This window comes from Scyliorhinus canicula, chromosome 29 (genome assembly GCF_902713615.1).
Source record: "Scyliorhinus canicula chromosome 29, sScyCan1.1, whole genome shotgun sequence".
In the NCBI taxonomy this organism is placed as follows: domain Eukaryota; kingdom Metazoa; phylum Chordata; class Chondrichthyes; order Carcharhiniformes; family Scyliorhinidae; genus Scyliorhinus; species Scyliorhinus canicula.
Window position 1 is genome coordinate 613,835 of NC_052174.1, and position 23,372 is coordinate 637,206.

At 54.9% G+C, this 23,372-nt stretch overlaps 1 protein-coding gene across 1 annotated transcript in view; it reads left to right on the forward strand.

Annotated features, from left to right (window-relative positions):
- The first annotated feature begins 1,062 nt into the window (after positions 1-1,062).
- LOC119958274 (neuroligin-1-like) overlaps positions 1,063-23,372 on the forward strand; it is a 62,766-nt gene continuing 40,456 nt past the window's right edge. Inside the window, exon 1 of the mRNA XM_038786704.1 lies at positions 1,063-1,719. Within this exon, the coding sequence (XP_038642632.1) occupies positions 1,266-1,719 (454 nt within the window). The 5' untranslated portion in view covers positions 1,063-1,265. The remainder of the gene's footprint in view (positions 1,720-23,372) is intronic.

Below are 23,372 nucleotides of genomic sequence, written 5' to 3' on the forward strand. Positions count from 1 at the left end.
GGAGTCTGCACGTCCTCCCCGTGTGTGCGTGGGTTTCCTCCGGGTGCTCCGGTTTCCTCCCACAGTCCAAAGATGTGCGGGTTAGGTGGATTGGCCATGCTAAATTGCCCGTAGTGTCCTAATAAAAGTAAGGTTAAGGTTAAGGGTTAGGGTTGTTGGGTTGTAAGTAAGGTTGTTGGGTTACGGGTATAGGGTGGATACGTGGGTTTGAGTAGGGTGATCATGGCTCGGCACAACATTGAGGGGCGAAGGGCCTGTTCTGTGCTGTACTGTTCTATGTTCTATGATTCACCACACATGTGTCTGCCTGTGTGTGTCAGCCAGTGTGTGTATGTCTGTATCTGCCTGTGTGTGTGCCTCCTGTGTGTGACTGAGTGTGCCGATGTCTGTCTGTGTGCGGATGTGTGGGCGTGTGTGTGGGCCTATGTCTGTGTGTGTGTGTGTCCATGTGTGTGTTAGCTCATGTGTTGGCGTGTATGTGTGCGTTGACCTGTGTGTCCGGTGCTCTGACTGTTGCCGTGTGCATGTGTATCACAGCGCCGTAGAATGGCTACGGTGCAGAAGGAGGCCATTCGGCCCATCGAGTCTGCACCGCCCCTCTGTAAGAGCCCACTCCCCACCCCACCCTCCCAACCTGCACAGCTCCAGGGTCCCGGGTTCGATCCCCGTCCTCGGGTCGCCGTCTGTGCGGAGTCTGCACGCTCCCCCCCGTGTCTGAGTGGGTTTCCTCCGGGCGCTCCGGTTTCCTCCCGAAGGATGTCCCGGTTAGGTGGGGTTACGGGGATAGGGTGGGGGTGTGGGCCTCGGTAGGGCGCTCTTTCCGAGGGCCGGCGCCGACTCGATGGGCTGAATGGCCTCCAGCCGCGCTGTCGGAATCCTACGATTAGCCCGCAGAGCCGCAGCGACGAATCAATAGGGTGCGATTGGGGCCCACGTGCCCAGAGCTCCTGGATTACTGTGATTCAGGAGGAGGTGGAATCTTTCCGAGGGGAGGGGGGGATGTTTTGATTCACTCTCTCGCCGGGAGAATGACTGTTTGTCCTCTTTTTCTTTCTGGTTGCAGTGCCTGGCGTCCTGGCTGGCATGAGGGAAGAGTGGTGTTGACCTCGGTAGGCTTGATCCATGAAGAGCCGCGGGAGCGTCAGGGGAGGACGTCAGTGAACCCGGCCCCTTCCCAGGTGTCCAGAGCCTGCGTCCGGGAGGGATTGAACTCCAGGCCGGGACCCCGCCGCCCGGTTCGCCCCCAGCCAGGGTCGCCGAGGACGATGACCGGCCCCCAGGCCCTCCCGTGGGGGCGCCCGTCCGGCCTCGGACTCCTGCTGTGGGCGCTGGAGGCCCTGGCCTTTGTCGGCCTGCTGTCCAGCCAGAAGCCGGACGAAACCTACCCGGTGGTCGCCACCAACTACGGCAAGCTGCGGGGGGTGAGGAAGGAGCTGAACAACGAGATCCTGGGCCCGGTGGTACAGTACCTGGGCGTTCCCTTCGCCACCCCCCCCATTGGCGAGCGACGCTTCCAGCCGCCCGAGGCGCCCGCCTCCTGGACCGACGTCCGCAACGCCACCCAGTTCGCCCCCGTCTGCCCCCAGAACATCCACGGCATGCTGCCCGAAGTCATGCTGCCCGTCTGGTTCCTCTCCAACCTGGACGACGTGGCCACCTACATCCAGGAGCAGAGCGAGGACTGCCTCTACCTCAACATCTACGTGCCCACCGAGAACGGTAAGCCGAGAGGGGGCGTTGGCGGCGACGGGAGGGGGATGGGGGGGGGTGGGGGGGGGGGGTGGGGGGGTCATCAGAGGGACCGAAACCGAGACGATCCATTGGGGGGGGGGGGGAGGGGGCCCGAACCATCTCGGCTGGCCTTTGACCTCGATGACCTCCCGATAGCTTCTCCCCTCTCGTTGGCCGCCTTACCAGAGGGGTCATTGCGTGACCTCTGACCATCGGTGCCGTTGGCCGACCCCACGTCCATCCTCACCCCCCCCCACCCCCACCCCGAGGCCCATCGGTCAGCGAGAGGGCCCCCCGTCACCCGATTGGATGATTCTTCACCCTCAGCCCTCCCGCAGGAGGGGGGCCGCCCTCACCATCGATCAGCGGAGGAGGGGGTCCGTCCCAGCGTTGCTCGGCAACGGTCGCCAAGGTGGGGAGAAGGTGCGGGAAGGAGAGTGTGGTGGGGGGGGGGGGGGGCGGAGGGGAGTGGGTAAGGAGGGGAGTGGGGAGGGAGGGGAATGGTGAGGGAGTGGAGTGGGGAGTGGGTAGGGAGGGGAGTGGGGAGGGAGGAGTGTGGAGGGGAGGGAGGGTGGAGTGGGGAGTGGGTAGGGAGGGGAGTGGGGAGGGAGGAGTGTGGGGGGAGGGTGGTGGGGAGTGGGTAAGGAGGGGAGTGGTGAGGGAGGAGTGTGGGGGGGAGGGTGGTGGGGAGTGGGTAGGGAGGGGTGTGGGGAGGGAGGAGTGTGGGGGGGAGGGTGGAGTGGGGAGTGGGTAAGGAGGGGAGTGGAGAGGGAGGAGTGTGGGAGGGAGGGTGGTGGGGAGTGGGTAAGGAGGGGAGTGGGGAGGGAGGAGTGTGGAGGGGAGGGAGGGTGGAGTGGGGAGTGGGTAGGGAGGGGAGTGGGGAGGGAGGAGTGTGGGAGGGAGGGTGGTGGGGAGTGGGTAAGGAGGGGAGTGGGGAGGGAGGAGTGTGGAGGGGAGGGAGGGTGGAGTGGGGAGTGGGTAGGGAGGGGAGTGGGGAGGGAGGAGTGTGGGAGGGAGGGTGGTGGGGAGTGGGTAAGGAGGGGAGTGGGGAGGGAGGAGTGTGGGGGGGAGGGTGGTGGGGGGTGGGTAAGGAGGGGTGTGGGGAGGGAGGAGTGTGGGGGGGAGGGTGGAGTGGGGAGTGGGTAAGGAGGGGAGTGGGGAGGGAGGAGTGTGGGAGGGAGGGTGGTGGGGAGTGGGTAAGGAGGGGAGTGGGGAGGGAGGAGTGTGGGGGGAGGGTGGTGGGGGGTGGGTAAGGAGGGGAGTGGGGAGGGAGGAGTGTGGGGGGAGGGTGGAGTGGGGAGTGGGTAAGGAGGGGTGGGGAGGGAGGAGTGTGGGGGGAGGGAGGGTGGAGTGGGGAGTGAGTAAGGAGGGGTGTGGGGAGGAGAAGTGTGGGGGTGGAGTGGGTAAGGAGGGGAGTGGGGAGGGAGGAGTGTGGGGGAGGGAGGGTGGAGTGGGGAGTGGGTAGGGAGGGGAGTGGGGAGGGAGGTGTGGGGGAGGGTGGAGTGGAGTGGGGAGTGGGTAAGGAGGGGAGTGGGGAGGGAGGAGTGTGGGAGGGTGGAGTGGGGAGTGGATAAGGAGGGGAGTGGAGAGGGAGGAGTGGGGTGGGTAAGGAGGGGAGTGGAGAGGGAGGAGTGTGGGAGGGAGGGTGGAGTGGGAGTGGGTAAGGAGGGGAGTGGGGAGGGAGGAGTGTGGGAGGGTGGAGTGGGGAGTGGGTAAGGAGGGGAGTGGGGAGGGAGGAGTGTGGGGGGTGGAGTGGGTAAGGAGGGGAGTGGAGAGGGAGGAGTGTGGGAGGGAGGGTGGAGTGGGGAGTGGGTAGGGAGGGGAGTGGGGAGGGAGGAGTGTGGAGGGGAGGGAGGGTGGTGGGGAGTGGGTAGGGAGGGGAGTGGGGAGGGAGGAGTGTGGGAGGGAGGGTGGAGTGGGGAGTGGGTAAGGAGGGAAGTGTGGAGGGAGGAGTGTGGGGGGAGGGTGGAGTGGGGAGTGGGTAAGGAGGGGAGTGGGGAGGGAGGAGTGTGGGGGGGAGGGAGGGTGGAGTGGGGAGGGAGGGGAGTGGGGAGGGAGGAGTGTGGGGGGGGTGGTGGAGTGGGGAGTGGGTAAGGAGGGGAGTGGAGAGGGAGGAGTGTGGGGGGGAGGGTGGAGTGGGGAGTGGGTAAGGAGGGGAGTGGAGAGGGAGGAGTGTGGGGGGAGGGTGGAGTGGAGTGGGGAGTGGGTAAGGATGGGAGTGGAGAGGGAGGAGTGTGGGGGGGAGGGAGGGTGGAGTGGGGAGTGGGGAGAGAGGGGAGTGGGGAGGGAGGAGTGTGGGGGGGGGTGGTGGAGTGGGGAGTGGGTAAGGATGGGAGTGGGGAGGGAGGAGTGTGGGGGGGAGGGAGGGTGGAGTGGGGAGTGGGGAGGGAGGGGAGTGGGGAGGGAGGAGTGTGGGGGGGGGTGGTGGAGTGGGGAGTGGGTAAGGATGGGAGTGGGGAGGGAGGAGTGTGGAGGACAGATATGTGGAGGGGAAAGGGCGGAGCTGAGGAGGAGGGTGGGTAGGGGTATGGACGCTGGGATATGATGGCCACGGGGAATGGTCTGGAAACAGGGATAGGTCACAGGCGGAGGACAGAGTTCCTGCTCATACGATGGACTCTCATTAACATGTTCAAGGACCTCACTCAACTCACATTGGCCAAATCACACTGAGGTCATGGAGAATGTGGAACTAAATACGATACCCTAACCCTGACCCTAACCCTGACCCTAAACCGTGACCCTGACCCTGTACCCTGACCCTAACCCTATACCCTGACCCTAACCCTAACCCTAACCCTAATCCTGACCCTAACCCTGACCCTAAACCGTGACCCTGACCCTAAACCCTGACCCTAACCCTAACCCTCACCCTGACCCTAACCCTGACCCTAACCCTAAACCGAAACCCTGACCCTAAACCCTGACCCTAACCCTATCCCTGACCCTCACCCTGACCCTAAACCCTGACCCTAAACCCTAACCCTAACCCTGACCCTAATCCCTGACCCTAACCCTAACTCTAACCCTGACCCTAAACCCTGACCCTAAACCCTCACCCTAACGCTAACGCTAACCCTGACCCTAAACCCTAACCCTGACCCTAAACCCTAACCCTGACCCTAAACCCTGACCCTAAACCCTCACCCTAACGCTAACGCTAACCCTGACCCTAAACCCTAACCCTGACCCTAAACCCTGACCCTAAACCCTCACCCTAACCCTGACCCTAATCCCTGACCCTAACCCTAACCCTGACCCTAAACCCTGACCCTAAACCCTCACCCTAACGCTAACGCTAACCCTGACCCTAAACCCTCACCCTAAACCCTCACCCTAACCCTCACCCTAACCCTAACCCTGACCCTAAACCCTGACCCTAAACCCTCACCCTAATGCTAACGCTAACCCTGATCCTAAACCCTAACCCTGACCCTAAACCCTAACCCTGATCCTAAACCCTAACCCTGACCCTAAACCCTGACCCTAATCCCTGACCCTAACCCTAACCCTGACCCTGACCCTAAACCCTAACCCTGACCCTAAACCCTGACCCTAAACCCTCACCCTAACCCTGACCCTAATCCCTGACCCTAACCCTAACCCTAACCCTGACCCTAAACCCTGACCCTAAAACCTCACCCTAACCCTGACCCTAATCCCTAACCCTAACCCTAACCCTGACCCTAAACCCTGACCCTAAACCCTGACCCTAAACCCTCACCCTAACCCTGACCCTAATCCCTGACCCTAACCCTAACCCTGACCCTAATCCCTGACCCTAAACCCTGACCCTAATCCCTAACCCTAACCCTAACCCTGACCCTAAACCCTAGCCCTGACCCTAAACCCTAACCCTGACCCTAAACCCTAACCCTGACCCTAAACCCTGACCCTGACCCTAAACCCTGACCCTAAACCCTGACCCTAAACCCTGACCCTAAACCCTGACCCTAAACCCTCACCCTAACCCTGACCCTAAACCCTAACCCTGACCCTAAACCCTCACCCCAAACCCTCACCCTAACCCTGACCCTAAACCCTGACCCTAAACCCTGACCCTAACCCTGACCCTAAACCCAAAACCCTGACCCTAAACCCTGACCCTAAACCCTCACCCTAACCCTGACCCTAATCCCTGACCCTAACCCTAACCCTGACCCTAAACCCTAACCCTAACCCTGACCCTAAACCCTCACCCTAACGCTAACGCTAACCCTGACCCTAAACCCTGACCCTAAACCCTCACCTTAACCCTCACCCTCACCCTCACCCTAACGCTTACCCTGACCCTAAACCCTAACTTAACCCTAACCCCGACCCTAACCCCGACCCTGACCCTAACCCTCAACATAACTATAGCCTTAAGACCATAAGACATAGGAGCAGAATTAGGCCACTCGGCCCATCGAGTCTGCTCCGCCATTCAATCATGGCTGATATTTTTCTCATCCCCATTCTCCTGCCTTCTCCACATAACCCCTGATCCCCTCATTGATCAAGAACCTATCTATCTCTGTCGTAAAGACACTCAGTGATTTGGCCTCCACAGCCTCCTGCGGCAAAGAGTTCCACAGATTCACCACCCTCTGGCTGAAGAAATTCCTCCTCATCTCTGTTTTAAAGGATCGTCCCTTTAGTCTGAGATTGTGCCCTCTGGTTCGAGTTTTTCCTACAAGTGGAAACATCCTCTCCACGTCCACTCTATCCAGGCCTCGCAGTATCCTGTAAGTTTCAATAAGATCCCCCTTCATCCTTCTAAACTCCAATGAGTACAGACCCAGAGTCCTCAACCGTTCCTCATACGGCAAGCTCTTCATTCCAAGGATCAGTTCTGGGTCCTCTGCTGTTTGTGATTTTCATTAACGACTTGGATGAGGGAGTTGAAGGGTGGGTCAGTAAATTTGCAAACGATACGAAGATCGGTGGAGTTGTGGATAGTGAGGAGGGCTATTGTCGGCTGCAAAGAGACATAGATAGGATGCAGAGCTGGGCTGAGAAGTGGCAGATGGAGTTTAACCCTGACAAGTGTGAGGTTGTCCATTTTGGAAGGACAAATATGAATGCGGAATACAGGGTTAACGGTAGGGTTCTTGGCAATGTGGAGGAGCAGAGAGATCTTGGGGTCTATGTTCATAGTTCTTTGAAAATTGCCACTCAAGTGGATGGAGCTGTGAAGAAGGCCTATGGTGTGCTAACGTTCATTAGCAGAGGGATTGAATTTAAGAGCCGTGAGGTGATGATGCAGCTGTACAAAACCTTGGTCAGGCCACATTTGGAGCACTGTGTGCAGTTCTGGTCACCTCATTTTAGGAAGGATGTGGAAGCTTTGGAAAGGGTGCAAAGGAGATTTACCAGGATGTTGCCTGGAATGGAGAGTAGGTCTTATGAGGAAAGGTTGAGGGTGCTAGGCCTTTTCTCATTAGAACGGAGAAGGATGAGGGGCGACTTGATAGAGGTTTATAAGATGATCAGGGGAATAGATAGAGTAGACAGTCAGAGACTTTTTCCCCGGGTGGAACACACCATTACAAGGGGACATAAATTTAAGGTGGATGGTGGAAGATATAGGGGGGATGTCAGAGGTAGGTTCTTTACCCAGAGAGTCGTGGGGGCATGGAATGCGCTGCCTGTGGTAGTAGTTGAGTCGGAAATGTTAGGGATCTTCAAGCGGCTATTGCATAGGTACATGGATTAGGGTATAATTGATGGGATGTAGATTAATTTGTTCTTAATCTGGGACAAAAGTTCGGCACAACATCGTGGGCCGAAGGGCCTGTTCTGTGCTGTATTTTCCTATGTTCTATGAACCTCCTCTGGGCCCCTTCCAAGGCCCAGCACGTCCTTCCTTAGATACGGGGCCCAAAACTGCTCACAATACTCCAAATGGGGTCTGACCAGAGCCTGATACAGCCTCAGAAGTACATCCCTGGTCTTGTATTCCATCCCTCTCGACATGAATGCGAACATTGCATTTGCCTTCCTAACTGCCCACTGGACCTGCACGTTAACCTTAAGAGAATCGTGAACAAGGATTCCCAGGTCCCTTTGTGCTTCTGATTTCCTCAGCATTTCCCCATTTAGAAAATAGTCTCTGCCTCCATTTCTCCTTCCAAAGTGAATAACCTCACACTTTTCCACATTGTATTCCATCTGCCACTTCTTTGTCCACTCTCCCAGCTTGTCCAAGTCTTTCTGCAGCCCCCTTCCTTCCTCAATACTACCTGTCCCTCTACAGATCTTTGTATCATCTGCAAACTTAGCAACAGTGCCTTCAGTACCTTCTTCCAGATCATTAATGTATATTGTGAAAAGTTATGGTCCCAGCACAGACCCCTGAGGCACAGCGCTAGTCACCGGCTGCCATCCTGAAAAAGGCCCCTTCATCCCCACTCTCTGCCTTCTGCCAGTCAGCCAATCCTCTATCCATACCAGGATCTTACCCTGAACACCATGGGCTCTTAACTTATTTAGCAGTCTCCCATGCGGCACCTTGTCACAGGCCTTCTGGAAATCTAAATATATCACGTCCACTGGTTCTCCTTTGTCTAACTTGCTTGTTACCTCCTCAAAGAACTCTAACAGATTTGTCAGACATGACCTCCCTTTGACGAAGCCGGGCTGACTCAATCCTACTTTACCATGCACTTCCAAATACTCTGCGATCTCATCTTTAATAACAGATTCTAAAATCTTACCAATGACCGAAGTCAGGCTAACCGGCCTATAATTTCCCGTCTTCTGCCTCCCTCCCTTCTGAAACAGGGGTGTTACATTAGCCACCTTCCAGTCCTCTGGGACCCTTCCTGCCTCCAGTGATTCCTGAAAGATGCTTCCACAATGTCCTCAGCTATCTCTTTCAGGACCCTGGGGTGTAGTCCATCCGGCCCAGGCGACTTATCCACCTTCAGACCTTTCAGTTTCCCCAGAACCTTCTCCTCAGTAATGGTCACTGCACTCAGCTCTGCCCCCTGGATCTCCTGGAGCTCTGGCATCCCACTGGTATCTTCCACCGTGAAGACTGATGCAAAGTAACTATTCAGTTTGTCTGCCATTTCTTTGTTTCCTGTCATTACTTCTCCAGCCACATTTTCCAGTGGCCCAATGTCTATTTTTGCCTCTCTCTTACCTTTAATATATTGAAAAAACTCTTCCTATCTTCCTTTATATTACCAGCTAGCTTGCACTCGTCTGTCATCTTCTCCCCCCGTATTGCTTTTCTAGTTGTCCTCTGCTCGGTTTTAAAGGCTTCCCAATCCTCTGGCTTCCCACTAATCCTCGCCACTTTGTATGCTGTTTCTTTAGCCTTTATGCTGCCCTTGACTTCCTTTGTCAGCCATGGATGCCTTGTCCTCCCCTCAGCATGTTCCCTCCTCCTTGGGATGAATTCTGCTGTGCCTCCCGAATAACCCCAAAAACTCCGGCCATTGCTGTTCCACTGCCTTCTCTGCTCGGCTCCTTCTCCAATCCACTCTGGCCGGCTCCCACCTCATGTCTTTGTAGTTACCTTTACTCAATTGTGAAGGCAGCACATTAGCACAGTGGTTAGCTCTGTGGCTTCACAGCTCCAGGGTCCCAGGTTCGATTCCCGGTTTGGGTCACTGTCTGTGCGGAGTCTGCACATCCTCCCCGTGTCTGCGTGGGTTTCCTCCGGGTGCTCCGGTTTCCTCCCACAGCCCAAAGATGTGCAGGTTAGGGTGGATTGGCCGTGATAAATTGCCCCTGGTGTCCAAAAAGGTTGGGTGGGGTTGCTGCATTACGGGGATAAAGGGGATAGATGTGGGCTGTTAGGATGCTCTTTCCAAGGGCTGGTGCAGACTCAATGGGCCTAGGAGCTTCCTTCTGCATTGTAAATGCCAGGCTATGGAAACCGTTGCACCTGATTCCAGCTTCTCCGTCTCAAACTGCAGGGTAAATCCTACCCCTACTGTGGTCACTGCCCCCCTAAGGGTTCCTTCACCTTAAGTTCCCTAATCAAGTCTTCCTCATTGCACATCACCAAATCCAGAATGGCCTGTTCCCTCGTCGGCTCTGTCACAATCTGAACCCAGTCCATAATCCCGAGCGCTAACCCTCAACTCTGACCCCAAACCTTCATCTAACCCAAACCCAAATCTTCACATCCTCCCTAAAGTGTTGGGTTCAGGACTGGACCCAGAGGGCTGAGGGTGACATAGAGTTCTCCACAATTCCACGGGTTGTCAAGGGAAACGGGAACGCCTCGCTTGGAATCTACAATAGCCATCTCTGGCCTGAAGTCTCTCCTCTTTATCGACCAGCGCAAGTATCTCCACACAGAGGCGGGGATGAAAATCAAATTGGCTGAAGGGGCGGGTGTTCCCAACCCATCCCATCGAAATGTTCCCACCCCGACGATCTGGAGGACGGAAGACCCAGAGCGAAGGGATTCGATGGGGGAGCCTTTGCCCTTGCGTCGCCCGGGTCACGGCTAAGGAGATCTGGCTGGGTCCTGGCTACGACCCTCACTCTACGCCAGCCGTCCAATACCAGGCCAGCCACGCCCCCACCCCTGTCACTGGCGCAGCCTCAGCCGTGTGGAACTCCGCGCTGCGTGTTCGTAAGGACGCAGGAAGGATTTGGAGAGGCCCCTGACGAGATACCGGACGGGCAATTCTGTGTGGCCAGGCTGGAGGAGCCGGTTGGGGGAGCGGTGGGGGTGGAACAGGAGCCTTTCAAGATGGTGGACAACGTGCCAATCAAGCGGGGCTGCTTTGTCCTGGATGGTGTCGAGCTTCTCGAGTGTTGTTGGGAACTGCGCTCATCCAGGCAAGTGGAGAGTCTCCCATCGCACTCCTGACTTGTGTCCGTGTAGATGGTGGACAGACTTTGGGGGGGGTCAGAAGGTGAGTTACTCTCCGCAGGATTCCCAGCCTCTGACCTGCCCTGGTAGCCACAGTATTAATGTGGCTGGGTCCAGTTCAGTTTCTGATCAATGGTAACCCCTGTGACAAAAGTAGGAATTTCATATATAAGAAAAGTACAGCACAGGAACAGGCCCTTCGGCCCTCCAAGCCTGTGCTGACCATGCTGCCCGTCTAAACTAAAATCTTCTACACTTCCTGGGTCGCTATCCCTCTATTCCCATCCTATTCATGTATTTGTCAAGATGCCCCTTAAATGTCACTATCGTCCCTGCTTCCACCACCTCCTCCGGCAGCGAGTTCCAGGCACCCACTACCCCCTGTGTTCTTGCCTCGTACATCTTCTCTAAACCTTGCCCCTCGCACCTTAAACCTATGGTGCCAGCCACAATGCTATGGTGCTGCCCTAATAATTTTAGAGTACCCAATTCATTTCTTCCAATTAAGGGGCAATTTAGCGTGACCAATCCACCTACCCTGCACATCTTTGGGTTGTGGGGGTGAAACCCACGCAGACACGGGGAGAATGTGCAATCTCCACACGGACAGTGACCCAGAGCCGGGATCGAACCTGGGGCCTTGGCGCCGTGAGGCAGCAGTGCTAACCACTGCGCCACCGTGCTGCCCCCATTTGTGACCTTCATAGAATCCCTACAGGAGAGGAGGCCATGCAGCCCATCGAGTCTGCACCGACCCTCCGAAAGAGCTCCCCCCCCACCCAGGGGTCCGCTCCCCCGTAACCCCACAACACGATCTAACCTTTGGGCACAAAGGGGCAATTTGGTGTGATGAATGTTGGTGTTTCCTGGTGCTGTAAGGGTTAATGTGCGTGAGTGCCGCAGTCACGTCTTGAGAAGAGACCGGAGTTTGAAGGACAACTCAGCTTGTGGGAGCCAGTGGTGCGATTAAGGCACCATAGAAAGCTCGGGCTAAAGCAGTTTTGTTTGGATGAAGGGGATTCCCAGTGGAGTTGATTAGATTTCAGCTGGGTGAGATGGTGGCTGGGTGGAGCTCAGGTGTCACATATTTTTTGCAGAGAAGTTCCACTGGGGGTTGGATGAAGCTGTGACCAAACGTCAAGCAGCTTGAGAGACATGTCTGCAGACAGAGAGCAATGTGGTCGAAAAGGTAAACAAACAAGCCGATCAGCTCCTGAAGACATATAGCCAGAATTTCTGCATGGTTCTGTCACGATTCAGGTCTTTTCTTTAAAGCAGTGTCAAACGATATGTCTTTCTCAAAGAACATCTCTGAAGCAGGTATTCCTGAGAGCCAATGGTAACAGTGGATAGAGATCTGAGATGGTTTTCCTGTTGTTAGATTGGGAATGAAGATAGCAGTTGCTTTCACTGTAATTTTTTTTAAGTACCCAATTAGTTTTTATTCCCCAATTAAGGAGCAATCTAACATGGTCAATCCACCTACCCGGCACATCTTTGGGTTGTGGGGGTGAGACCCATGCAGACACGGGGAGAATGTGCAAACTCCACACGGACAGTGACCCGGGGCCGGGATTCGAACCCAGGTCCTCAGCTCCGTCGTCTCAGTGCTAACCCACTGTGCCACCGTGCTGCCCTGTATTGAATGACGCTATCTAGGGCAGCGCGGTGGCACAAGTGATTAGCACTGTGGCTTCTCAGCTCCAGGGTCCCAGGTTCGATTCCCGGCTGGGTCACTGTCTGTGCGGAGTCTGCACGTCCTCCCCGTGTCTGCGTGGGTTTCCTCCGGGTGCTCCGGTTTCCTCCCACAGTCCAAAGATGTGCAGGTTGGGTGGATTGGCCATACTAAATTGCCCTTAGTGTTGGGTCGGGTTACTGGGTTATGGGGATAGGGTGGAGGTGTTGACCTTGGGTAGTCGGTGTTTCGATATGGACGAAGGGTGTATGTTACGTTGTCTGGATTCTTGAGCTGGTGACTGTAAAACCATTTATAATTTGAAAGGCCGGTTTTAGAGTCCGATCAGACGGGTCGCCCCCATTAGCCGGGACTTGCCGGAGAAATGTAAATGGCCTTTGTACAATTCCCTTGGAATTCGGCCGCTGCAGTCACGGGGGTCATTAGCGCCTCTTTGGAGACAACGGGGCGTCAGCTTCTCTGAATGCTTTGAACCGTGTGCTGGCCCCACCTTGGGGCAGCACGGTAGCATTGTGGATAGCACAATCGCTTCACAGCTCCAGGGTCCCAGGTTCGATTCCCGGCTGGGTCACTGTCTGTGCGGAGTCTGCACGTCCTCCCCGTGTCTGCGTGGGTTTCCTCCGGGTGCTCCAGTTTCCTCCCACAGTACAAAGATGTGCAGGTTAGGGTGGATTGGCCGTGATAAATTGCCCTTAGTGTCCAAAATTGCCCTTAGTGTTGGGTGGGGTTACTGGGTTATGGGGATAGGGTGGAGGTGTTGACCTTGGGTAGGGTGCTCTTTCCAGGAGCCGGTGCAGACTCAATGGGCCGAATGGCCTCCTTCTGCACTGTAAATTCTATGTAATCTATCAGTCAATTTACAACCTTTGTCCAAGTTGTAAAAAATAGCCATGGCGACGGACATACACATAAATGATTGAAAGAGAGAGTGAGGTCTCAACTCCTTGGCCAATGGATTATTGCTGGCAAGCACCGTGGTTGTTGTACATGCTGGCAAACGTTTGAAAACACACACCAATTCCGGAAATTCTAGACCTAGTTCACCCTGGGGTGTTTTTTGTTTGTCTTTCCTATTTTAGCAGAAAACATAAAAAAACACAGAAACATTTAAAATAGGAGCAGCCGGAGGCCCCTCGAACCTGCTCCGCCATTCATTACGGTCATGGCTGATCATCAAGTTCAATACCCTGATCCCACCTTCTCCCCCATATCCCTTTAGCCCCAAAAGCTGTATCGAATTCCTTCCTGAAATTACACATTTTGGCCTCAACTACTTTCCGTGGGAGTGAATTCCACAGATTCACCGCTCTCTGGGTGAAGAAATGTCTCCTCGCCTCAGTCCTAAAAGGTTTACCCCTTATCCTCAAACTCTGACCCCTGAGTCCCGGACTCCCCCCACCATCCGGAACATTCTTTCTGAATCTACCTGGTCTAATCCGGTTTAGAGGGTAGGTCATGCCTCACAAACCTTATCGAGTTCTTTGAGAAGGTGACTGAACAGGTAGACGAGGGTAGAGCAGTTGATGTGGTGTATATGGATTTCAGTAAAGCGTTTGATAAGGTTCCCCACGGTCGTCTATTGCAGAAAATACGGAGGCTGGGGATTGAGGGTGATTTAGAGATGTGGATCAGAAATTGGCTAGTTGAAAGAAGACAGAGAGTGGTAGTTGATGGGAAATGTTCAGAATGGAGTTCAGTTACGAGTGGCGTACCACAAGGATCTGTTCTGGGGCCGTTGCTGTTTGTCATTTTTATAAATGACCTAGAGGAGGGCGCAGAAGGATGGGTGAGTAAATTTGCAGACGACACTAAAGTCGGTGGAGTTGTAGACAGTGCGGAAGGATGTTGCAGGTTACAGAGGGACATAGATAAGCTGCAGAGCTGGGCTGAGAGGTGGCAAATGGAGTTTAATGTGGAGAAGTGTGAGGTGATTCACTTTGGAAAGAATAATAGAAATGCGGAATATTTGGCTAATGGTAAAATTCTTGGTAGTGTGGATGAGCAGAGGGATCTCGGTGTCCATGTACATAGATCCCTGAAAGTTGCCACCCAGGTTGATAGGGTTGTGAAGAAGGCCTATGGTGTGTTGGCCTTTATTGGTAGAGGGATTGAGTTCCGGAGCCATGAGGTCATGTTGCAGTTGTACAAAACTCTAGTACGGCCGCATTTGGAGTATTGCTTACAGTTCTGGTCGCCTCATTATAGGAAGGACGTGGAAGCTTTGGAACGGGTGCAGAGGAGATTTACCAGGATGTTGCCTGGTATGGAGGGAAAATCTTATGAGGAAAGGCTGATGGACTTGAGGTTGTTTTCGTTAGAGAGAAGAAGGTTAAGAGGTGACTTAATAGAGGCATACAAAATGATCAGAGGGTTAGATAGGGTGGACAGCGAGAGCCTTCTCCCGCGGATGGAGGTGGCTAGCACGAGGGGACATAGCCTTAAATTGAGGGGTAATAGATATAGGACAGAGGTCAGAGGTGGGTTTTTTACGCAAAGAGTGGTGAGGCCGTGGAATGCCCTACCTGCAACAGTAGTGAACATGCCAACATTGAGGGCATTTAAAAGTTTATTGGATAAGCATATGGATGATAAGGGCATAGTGTAGGTTAGATGGCCTTTAGATTTTTTCCATGTCGGTGCAACATCGAGGGCCGAAGGGCCTGTACTGCGCTGTATCGTTCTATGTTCTATGTTAATCCTGTTAGAATTTTATATCTTTCTCTGAGATCCCCTCTCACTCTTCTAAACTCCAATGAATATAATCCTCACCGACTTAGTCTCTCCTCCTATGACAGTCCCGCCGCCCCAGGAATCAGCCGGGTAAACCTTCGCTGCCCTCCCTCCATCGCAACAACATCCTTCCTCAGAGAAGGAGACCCAAACTGGGCCCAATGCTCCAGGTGTGGCCTCACCAATGCCCTGTACAATTGCAGTAAAACATCTCCATTCCTAAACTCGAATCCTCTGGCTATGAAGGCCAACATGCCATTTGCCTTCTTTACTGCCGGCTGTACCTGCGTGCTTACTCTCAGCGACTGATGCACGAGGACACCAAGGTCTCGCTCAGTATCCGCCTCAATTTACACCCATTCCAATAATAATCTGCCTGCCTGTTTTTGCTACAGAAGTGGATAACCTCACATTTACCCGCATTATACTGCGTCTGCCCTGCATGTACCCACTCACTCAGCCTGTCCAAATCCCACTGAATAATCTCTGCATCCTCCCCACAGCTCACCCTCCCACCCAACTTGGTGTCATCTGCAAATTTGGAGATCATACATTTAGTTCCATCGTCCAAATCATTATATATAATGTGAACAGTTGGGGTCCTGGCACAGATCCCTGCGCTACTCCACTAGTTACTGCCTGCTAATCAAAAAAAAGCTCATTTATTCCAACGTTTTGCTCTCTATCTGCTAACCAGCTTGCCTTCTTGTGAACTCATAGACTCCCAATAGGGCAGATAGAGGCCATTCGGCCCATCGAGTCTGCAATGGCCGTTACAGAGAGCACCCCACTGAAGTCCACGTATCTACCCTGTCCCCCATAACCCAGTAACCCCACCTAACCACTTTGGACACCGAGGGCAATTCAGCACGGCCAGTCCACCTAACTTTGGACTGTGGGAGGGAACCGGAGCACCCGGAGGAAACCCACGCAGACACGGGGGGAGGACGTGCCGACTCCGCACAGACGGCGACCCGAGCCGGGAATCGAACCCCTATCGCTGCCAGGCAGCAGCGCTAATCGCCGCGCCGCCCATGGTCACCTGGGGCTGGGGCGACTTTTTACTTCAATTACTACACTGAGTCCAAATTGTTTCCACAAGTTAGGAACACCAGTGGTCCCAGGACCAATCCCTGTGGAACGCCACCTGGCATTAATCTGAGCTAATGGCTTCCAGCCCGCCAGTCTCCGTTTTGTATTTCTGGTTAATAGACTGGTGCAGCGGAGAAGCGGGCCGTTCGAATTAATCCCACTGCCCTCTGCCCCTCCCCCACAGCCCCGGGTGGATTTCCCCCCCCCCCCCGTCAATTGTTTCTCCAGTCGCCCTTTTGAATGTTCCTATCGAGTCCTTACTCGCCCTCGTGCGGCTGCGAAAACCTTCCTCATTTACTCGGGGTTTTGAACGCCTCGATTGAATCTCCCCCTTAACCTTCTCGTTTCTCGGAAGGGCAATCCCGGCATCTCGGGCAGCACGGCAGCATTGTGGACAGCACAATCGCTTCACAGCTCCAGGGTCCCAGGTTCGATTCCCGGCTGGGTCACTGTCTGTGCGGAGTCTGCACGTCCTCCCCGTGTGTGCGTGGGTTTCCTCCGGGTGCTCCGGTTTCCTCCCACAGTCCAAAGATGTGCAGGTTAGGGTGGATTGGCCATGATAAATTGCCCTTAGTGTTGGGTGGAGTTACTGGGTTATGGGGATGGGGTGGAGGTATTGACCTTGGGTAGGGTGCTCTTTCCAGGAGCCGGTGCAGACTCGATGGGCCGAATGGCCTCCTTCTGCACTGTAAATTCTGTGATAATCTATGATAATCTCCCTGCCGCTCCACGTTCACTGAAGTTCCCCGGTCCCCCGTGCTGGTGAAGTTGCCCTCCTCCCCCCTCCCTGAGGCCTTGACGTCCTTTCCTAAAGTGCGTCGGAGGGGAGATCTCGTCGCGATCGTCAAGCTTTGGGAGCGTTTTAATGAAGCCAGTCACGGACAAGAAGATGCGACATTGGGACGAGTTGAGACCCACCAGAGGTTTAGCGTGGTTTAGAATCGTACAATCCCTACAGTGCTGGGGGTGTCCATTCAGCCCGTCAAATCGGCACCAGCCCTCTGATAGACCCTCCGCCCGAACCCCACCACCCCGGCTCATCGCTGGGTAACGGTCGAGGATTCTGGGTCTGTACTTGTTGGAGTTCAGAAGGATGAGGGGGGATCTTATTGAAACTTACAGGATACTGCGAGGAATGGATAGAGTGGACGAGGAGAGGATGTTTCCACTTGTAGGAAAAACTAGAACCAGAGGGCACAATCTCAGACTAAAGGGACGATCCTTTAAAACAGAGATGAGGAGGAATTTCTTCAGCCAGAGGGGGGGTGAATCTGTGGAACTCTTTGCCGCAGAAGGCTGTGGAGGCCAAATCACTGGGTGTCTTTAAGACAGAGATAGATATGTTGTTGATTGAAGATCGCTTGTTGCCACGAGTAGGCTTCAAATGAAGTTACTGTGAAAAGCCCCTAGTCGCCACATTCCGGCGCCTGTCCGGGGAGGCTGGTACGGGATTAATAAGGGGGTCAGGGGTTATGGGGAGAAGGCAGGAGAATGGGGGTGAGAATAATATCAGCCGTGATCGAATGGCGGAGCAGACTCGATGGGCCGAGTGGCCTAATTCTGCCCCTATGTCTGATGGTCCACCTAACCTGCACATCTTTGGACACCCATCTCTGCCCCTTTAAGAAGCTCCTCCTAATCTCCACCTTGGATCAAACGTTCCCTGTCTCAAAGTCTGTAATAGCTCCTATCATGGTTCAGGGTCGAACTCTGATTGCTGCCTCTCCCATGAAGAACCTTGGGCACCTTGCAATGTTGGAGGCACTGTATTATACGAAGGCAACATTCCCGAGTGACGGATCTGCATCTTAACTCCGCCTAAACCGCGCCCCCCCCCCCCCCGCCCCCCCCCCCCCCCGCACTCCCACCTTCCCGGAGTCCGTCACCCTCAGTGGGGGGGGGGGGGGGGGAGGAATGGGTGAGGGGGCAAGGAGATGAGGAGAATTTTATTCCCACGAGTTGCTGCGCTCGGGAATTCTCGGGGAACTGGAGGGATAATTGAAGGGGGGAAGGATTTGCTCTGCGATGGGAGGGGGGGGGGGGCGGGGCTGATTGGGATAACTCCTTCAAAGGGCTGGCAGAGACACGCAGGGCTGAATGGCCTGTGTCGTGAGACGCAGTGGTTTAGATTACTCCGGGGTAGATTCCTCCTGGGGTGTGAACCGGGAGTCACACACCGACGTAGTGTTCACCTGCTCGGGGGCACTTCCTGGTGTGATATCGTAGATTGCCCACGGGGGGGGGGGGGCAGCAGGAGGCCATTCGGCCCATCGAGTTTGCACCGACCCTCCGAAAGAGCTCCCGACCCGGGTCAACCCCCCCCCCACCCTCTCCCCATCTCATCCCCGTATTCCCCACCCAACCTGCATACCTTTGGAGTTGTGGGAGGAAATCGGAGCACCCGGAGGGAACCCACGCTGACACGGTGGGGGGGGAGAACGCGTACAGTCATCCAAAGCCCCTTCGCCACTGTCCCCATCAAACTCCCAGGAACAGAACCTTTCCAGTACCGACCAGGGAGCAAGCTGCGCTGGATGTGGTCCCAGCCAATGAGGCAGACCGGCGGGGGAGCGATTGGGAAATAGTGATCATAATATAATATGGTTCAGTATTAAGTTGGAAAAGGATAAAAATCAGTCACGGATTAGGTTCCCAGACTGGTAAAGGGCGCGTTTTGGGGGTCTGAATGTTGAACTGGAGCAGGTTGATTGGAAACGCGTTTTGTTGTGGATAAAACAGTGGACGAAAATCGGGAGACTTTCAAAGGAGGGATGAATAGGGTGCAAGCTCGGTCCGTACCCATGAGAAATAAACAGGAGGAATTCAATGCTAGAGTACCCTGGATGACGAAGGATATTGATGATAAAGTAAGGAAGGGAGAAGAGATGTTTGATGCATGCCGGAATAATAACAGCAATAGGAATCAGGAAGAGTATAGCAAATGCAGGAGAGAGGCTCAGGCTGGAATAGGGAAAGCGAAGAGGAAAGGTTGGCAAGATGTGCTAAAACAAATAGCAACATGTTCTTCAAGCAGATTAGTGGTAAAAGGCGAGTTAAGGATAGAGTAGGGCCTGTTCTGGGCCAGGATTCAGAAACGCCAAAGTTTATTATGGAGTTCACCTGACCTATAACCTTTTAGTAAGAAGTCTTACATCACCAGGTTAAAGTCCAACAGGTTTGTTTCAAACACGAGCTTTCGGAGCGCTGCTCCTTCCTCAGGTGATTCACCTCTGATCCTTCCTAAGGAGCAGTGCTCCGAAAGCTAGTGTTTGAAACAAACATAGACATAGAATTTACAGTGCAGAAGGAGGCCATTCGGCCCATCGCGTCTGCACCGGCTCCTGGAAAGAGCACCCTACCCAAGGTCAACACCTCCACCCTATCCCCATAACCCAGTAACCCCCCCCAACACTAAGGGCAAATCTGGGACACTAAGGGCAATTTATCACGGCCAATCCACCCTAACCTGCACATCTTTGGGAGGAAACCGGAGCACCCGGAGGAAACCCACGCAGACACGGGGAGGATGTGCAGACGCCGCACGGACAGTGACCCAAGCCGGAATCGAACCTGGGACCCTGGCGCTGTGAAGCCATTGTGCTAACCACTATGCTACCGTGCTGCCCGTGGACATGTTGGACTTTAACCTGGTGTTGTAAGACGTCTTACTGTGCTCACCCCAGTCCAACGCCGGCATCTCCACTTATTAACTTTTTATGCTGAATTTGACAAGGATTAGCACAAGAGTCTTCCAGAAGACTTTGACCAAAAAAAAAGCTTTATTCTCAGAATTTAGTTGACATTTCCATAAACACACACATTTTTATCAATTAGAAACATAAATACCCCGCACAGCTACAGTAATCTATGTATAACCCTTAATGAATTCCCCCTTAACTGTTCCAATTCAAGAACAAAGTCCCATAAACCGAAAACCTCTTTTCAAGGTTGCGGCCCCGCCCTCACTTGAATAAGGTTGGCTTTCCCTGAGATTCTGAGCCCGGCTCGCCAGCCGGTCTAAACCCTTCCAGAAGGCAAACCATATCTTTCAAGCTGCCAAAACAGCAGCAGGGAGGTACGATCAATGTGTTTTTTTTTTTAACTGGAGCAGATATTGAAAATGAAAATAGCGAGACGGGAGCAGAGACTTCTGTTCTCTGTCCGAGTCCACAGCAGTCAAATCTGAAAGCGGAAGTAAAAATAGCTCACAGAGCCACAGCCCAGCTCCACCCACACAATGACATCACTGAAGCCATGAACGGGAGGATTGCAAATGCGGCGCCGTTGTTTAAGAAAGGGCACAGGATAACCCAGGAAACTACAGATCGATCAGCTTGACATCAATAATGGGGAGACTGATGGAGGCCATAGTACGGGATGAGGTAAATATACAATTAATACTAGACAGTCAACATGGCTTTCTCGAGGTCTTGTCTGATAAATTTAATTGAGTTCTTTGACGAGGTGGCACAGGCAGTAGATGGCAGTAGTAGGGCAGCACGGTAGCATGGTGGTTAGCATAAATGCTTCACAGCTCCAGGGCCCCAGGTTCGGTTCCCGGCTGGGTCACTGTCTGTGTGGAGTCTGCACGTCCTCCCCGTGTGTGCGTGGGTTTCCTCCGGGTGCTCCGGTTTCCTCCCACAGTCCAAAGATGTGCAGGTTAGGTGGATTGGCCGTGATAAATTGCCCGTAGTGTCCTAAAAAACGTAAGGTTAAGGGGTGGAGGGGTTGTTGGGTTACGGGTATAGGGTGGATACGTGGGTTTGAGTAGGGTGATCATGGCTCGGCACAACATCGAGGGCCGAAGGGCCTGTTCTGTGCTGTACTGTTCTATGTTCTATGTTCTATGAGGTAGTGCCCTGGATGTTGTACTTTCAGAAAGCATTTGATTCAGTGCCACATGGCAGGCTGGTTAGCAAATTAGAAATGTTTGGGGTTGATGGATTAGAAGTTGACTGAGAGATAGGAAGCAGAGGGTAGGTATAGATGGGCATCTCACAGATGGGCGGCACGGTAGCACAGTGGTTAGCACTGTCGCTTCACAGGGTCAGGGTCCTGGGTTCGATTCCTGGCTCGGGTCACTGTCTGTGTGCAGTTTGCACGTCCTCCCCCCGTGCCTGTGTGGGTTTCCTCCGGGAGCTCCGGTTTCCTCTCACAAGTCCCCGAATGACGTGCTTGTCAGGGGAATGGGACATTCTGAATTCTCCCTCGGTGCACCCGAACAGGCGCCGGAGTGTGGCGACTAGGGGCTTTCCACAGAGTGCGGAGGAGATTTACTAGAATGCGACCGGGAAGGAGGAATCTTAGAGGCAAGGAAAGACTGGGGAAATGGGGCTGGTTCCCCTTGGAGCAGAGAAGGTTAAGAGGCGGCCTTACTGAGGGGTTCGAAATTCTGACCAATGTTGACAGGGTAAAGAAGGAGATTCTGTTTCCTCTAGTTGGCATGTCAGTGACTAGGGGGGGTCACAATTCCAGGATGGTCAATTGAGAGAGCGCGGAGCGAGATGTGGAGAAATCTCTTTACTCGGAGAGTTGTTGGAATGCTCTGCCTGGGGAGAGCGGTGGAGGGGGATTCCACAGGAGGCTTCAAAGGAGAGCTGGATATATATATATATATGAAATGGATGAATTGGGAGGGTTACGGAGATGGGGCTGGAGGATGGGGGGGGGGGGGGGGGGGGGGGGGGGGGGGGTGGGGGGGGGGGGGGGGTGGGGGGGCACATGCTAGCCTGGAGAGTGAGCTGGCGAACGAAGACGAAACTTTCAATTTTGAACAATTCTTCGACGGGACGTGGGTGTCGCTGGGCGCAGCCCAGGTGGGGGGTCACGGGGGGATAGGGCGGGGCGAGTGGGTCTGGGTAGGGCGCCCTGTCGGAGAGTGGGCCCAGACTCGATGGGCCGAATGGCCTCCTTCTGCCCCGGTGAGGGGTTCTGCAGACTCCGTTAGCCGTCCAGGTCGGTTTTAAAATCGACAGTAGTTTTCCCGGGGGTCACCGGGGTTCCGACTTTTGATTCCGAGTTTTTTATTTCAATGGGATTAGAATTTCGCCATCCGCCTTCGGTGGGATTTGAACCTGGGGTGCCCCGGTCCAGTGGCAATGCCACGGGGTCACTTCTCCTGCCAGCCTCAGCCGTGACAGGCGGTCAACTGTGTCCAGTGGCGAGCTGTGCCAGGGCCTTCCAAGATATCTGAAAGACTTGGATGGAGGGAGCGACTGCATTACCGTCAGATCTGCTGCTGATCCGAAGATTAGGAAGACAGCTTGTTGGGGAGAACGCAAAGGGATGATGCAGAGCCTCCGAGAGTGGGCAACAAAAATGGCGGATGGAGTGCAACGCGGGAAAATGGGCGGTCGTTCACGCTCGCAGGAAAACTAGAGCGGAACTTATTGAGATCGCGGAAAGAGGTCAAGTCGCCACGGTCCCAGGTGACCAGGGGCTAGCATTTATCCTTGAAGGGGGGGGGGGGGGGAGCCGACTGGCGGTGGTTTCACCTGAGGGTCGCCACGCCTCAGGCGAGGGGCGAGGTTGAGAAGGCGGGACGTCGCGGCCGGTACCGGAGTTGGACCCAAGCTGCCGGCCACGCTCCGCATCACAGACCAGCCGTCTGGCCCCAGCGAGCAGAACTGGCCCCAGAATGCTCCTGTGCAGAAGACGCCCTTCGGCCCATCGAATCAGCACCGACACATGAAAAAAAACCCTGACCTGCCGGCCTAATCCCATTGGCCAGCACTTGGCCCCATAGCCGCGAACGTTCAGACGTTGCCAAGTGCTCAGCCAGGTACTTTGTAAAGGGTGTGAGGCAACCGGCCTCTACCCCCCCCCCCAGGCCGTGCGTTCCAGACCCTCCCCCCCTCTACCCCCCTCCTCCAGGCCGTGCGTTCCAGACCCTCACCCCCCTCTACCCCCTCCCAGGCCGTGCGTTCCAGACCCTCACCCCCCTCTACCCCCCATCCCAGGCCGTGCGTTCCAGACCCTCACCTCGCCTCTACCCCCCCTCCCAGGCCGTGCGTTCCAGACCCTCACCCCCCTCTACCCCCTCCCAGGCCGTGCGTTCCAGACCCTCACCCCCCTCTACCCCCCATCCCAGGCCGTGCGTTCCAGACCCTCACCTCGCCTCTACCCCCCCCCCCAGGCCGTGCATTCCAGACCCTCCCCGCCTCTACCCCCCCCCCCCAGGCCGTGCGTTCCAGACCCTCCCCCCCGCCTCTACCCCCCCTCCCAGGCCGTGGCGTTCCAGACCCTCACCCCCCTCTACCCCCTCCCAGGCAGCGCGTTCCAGACCCTCCACCCGCCTCTACC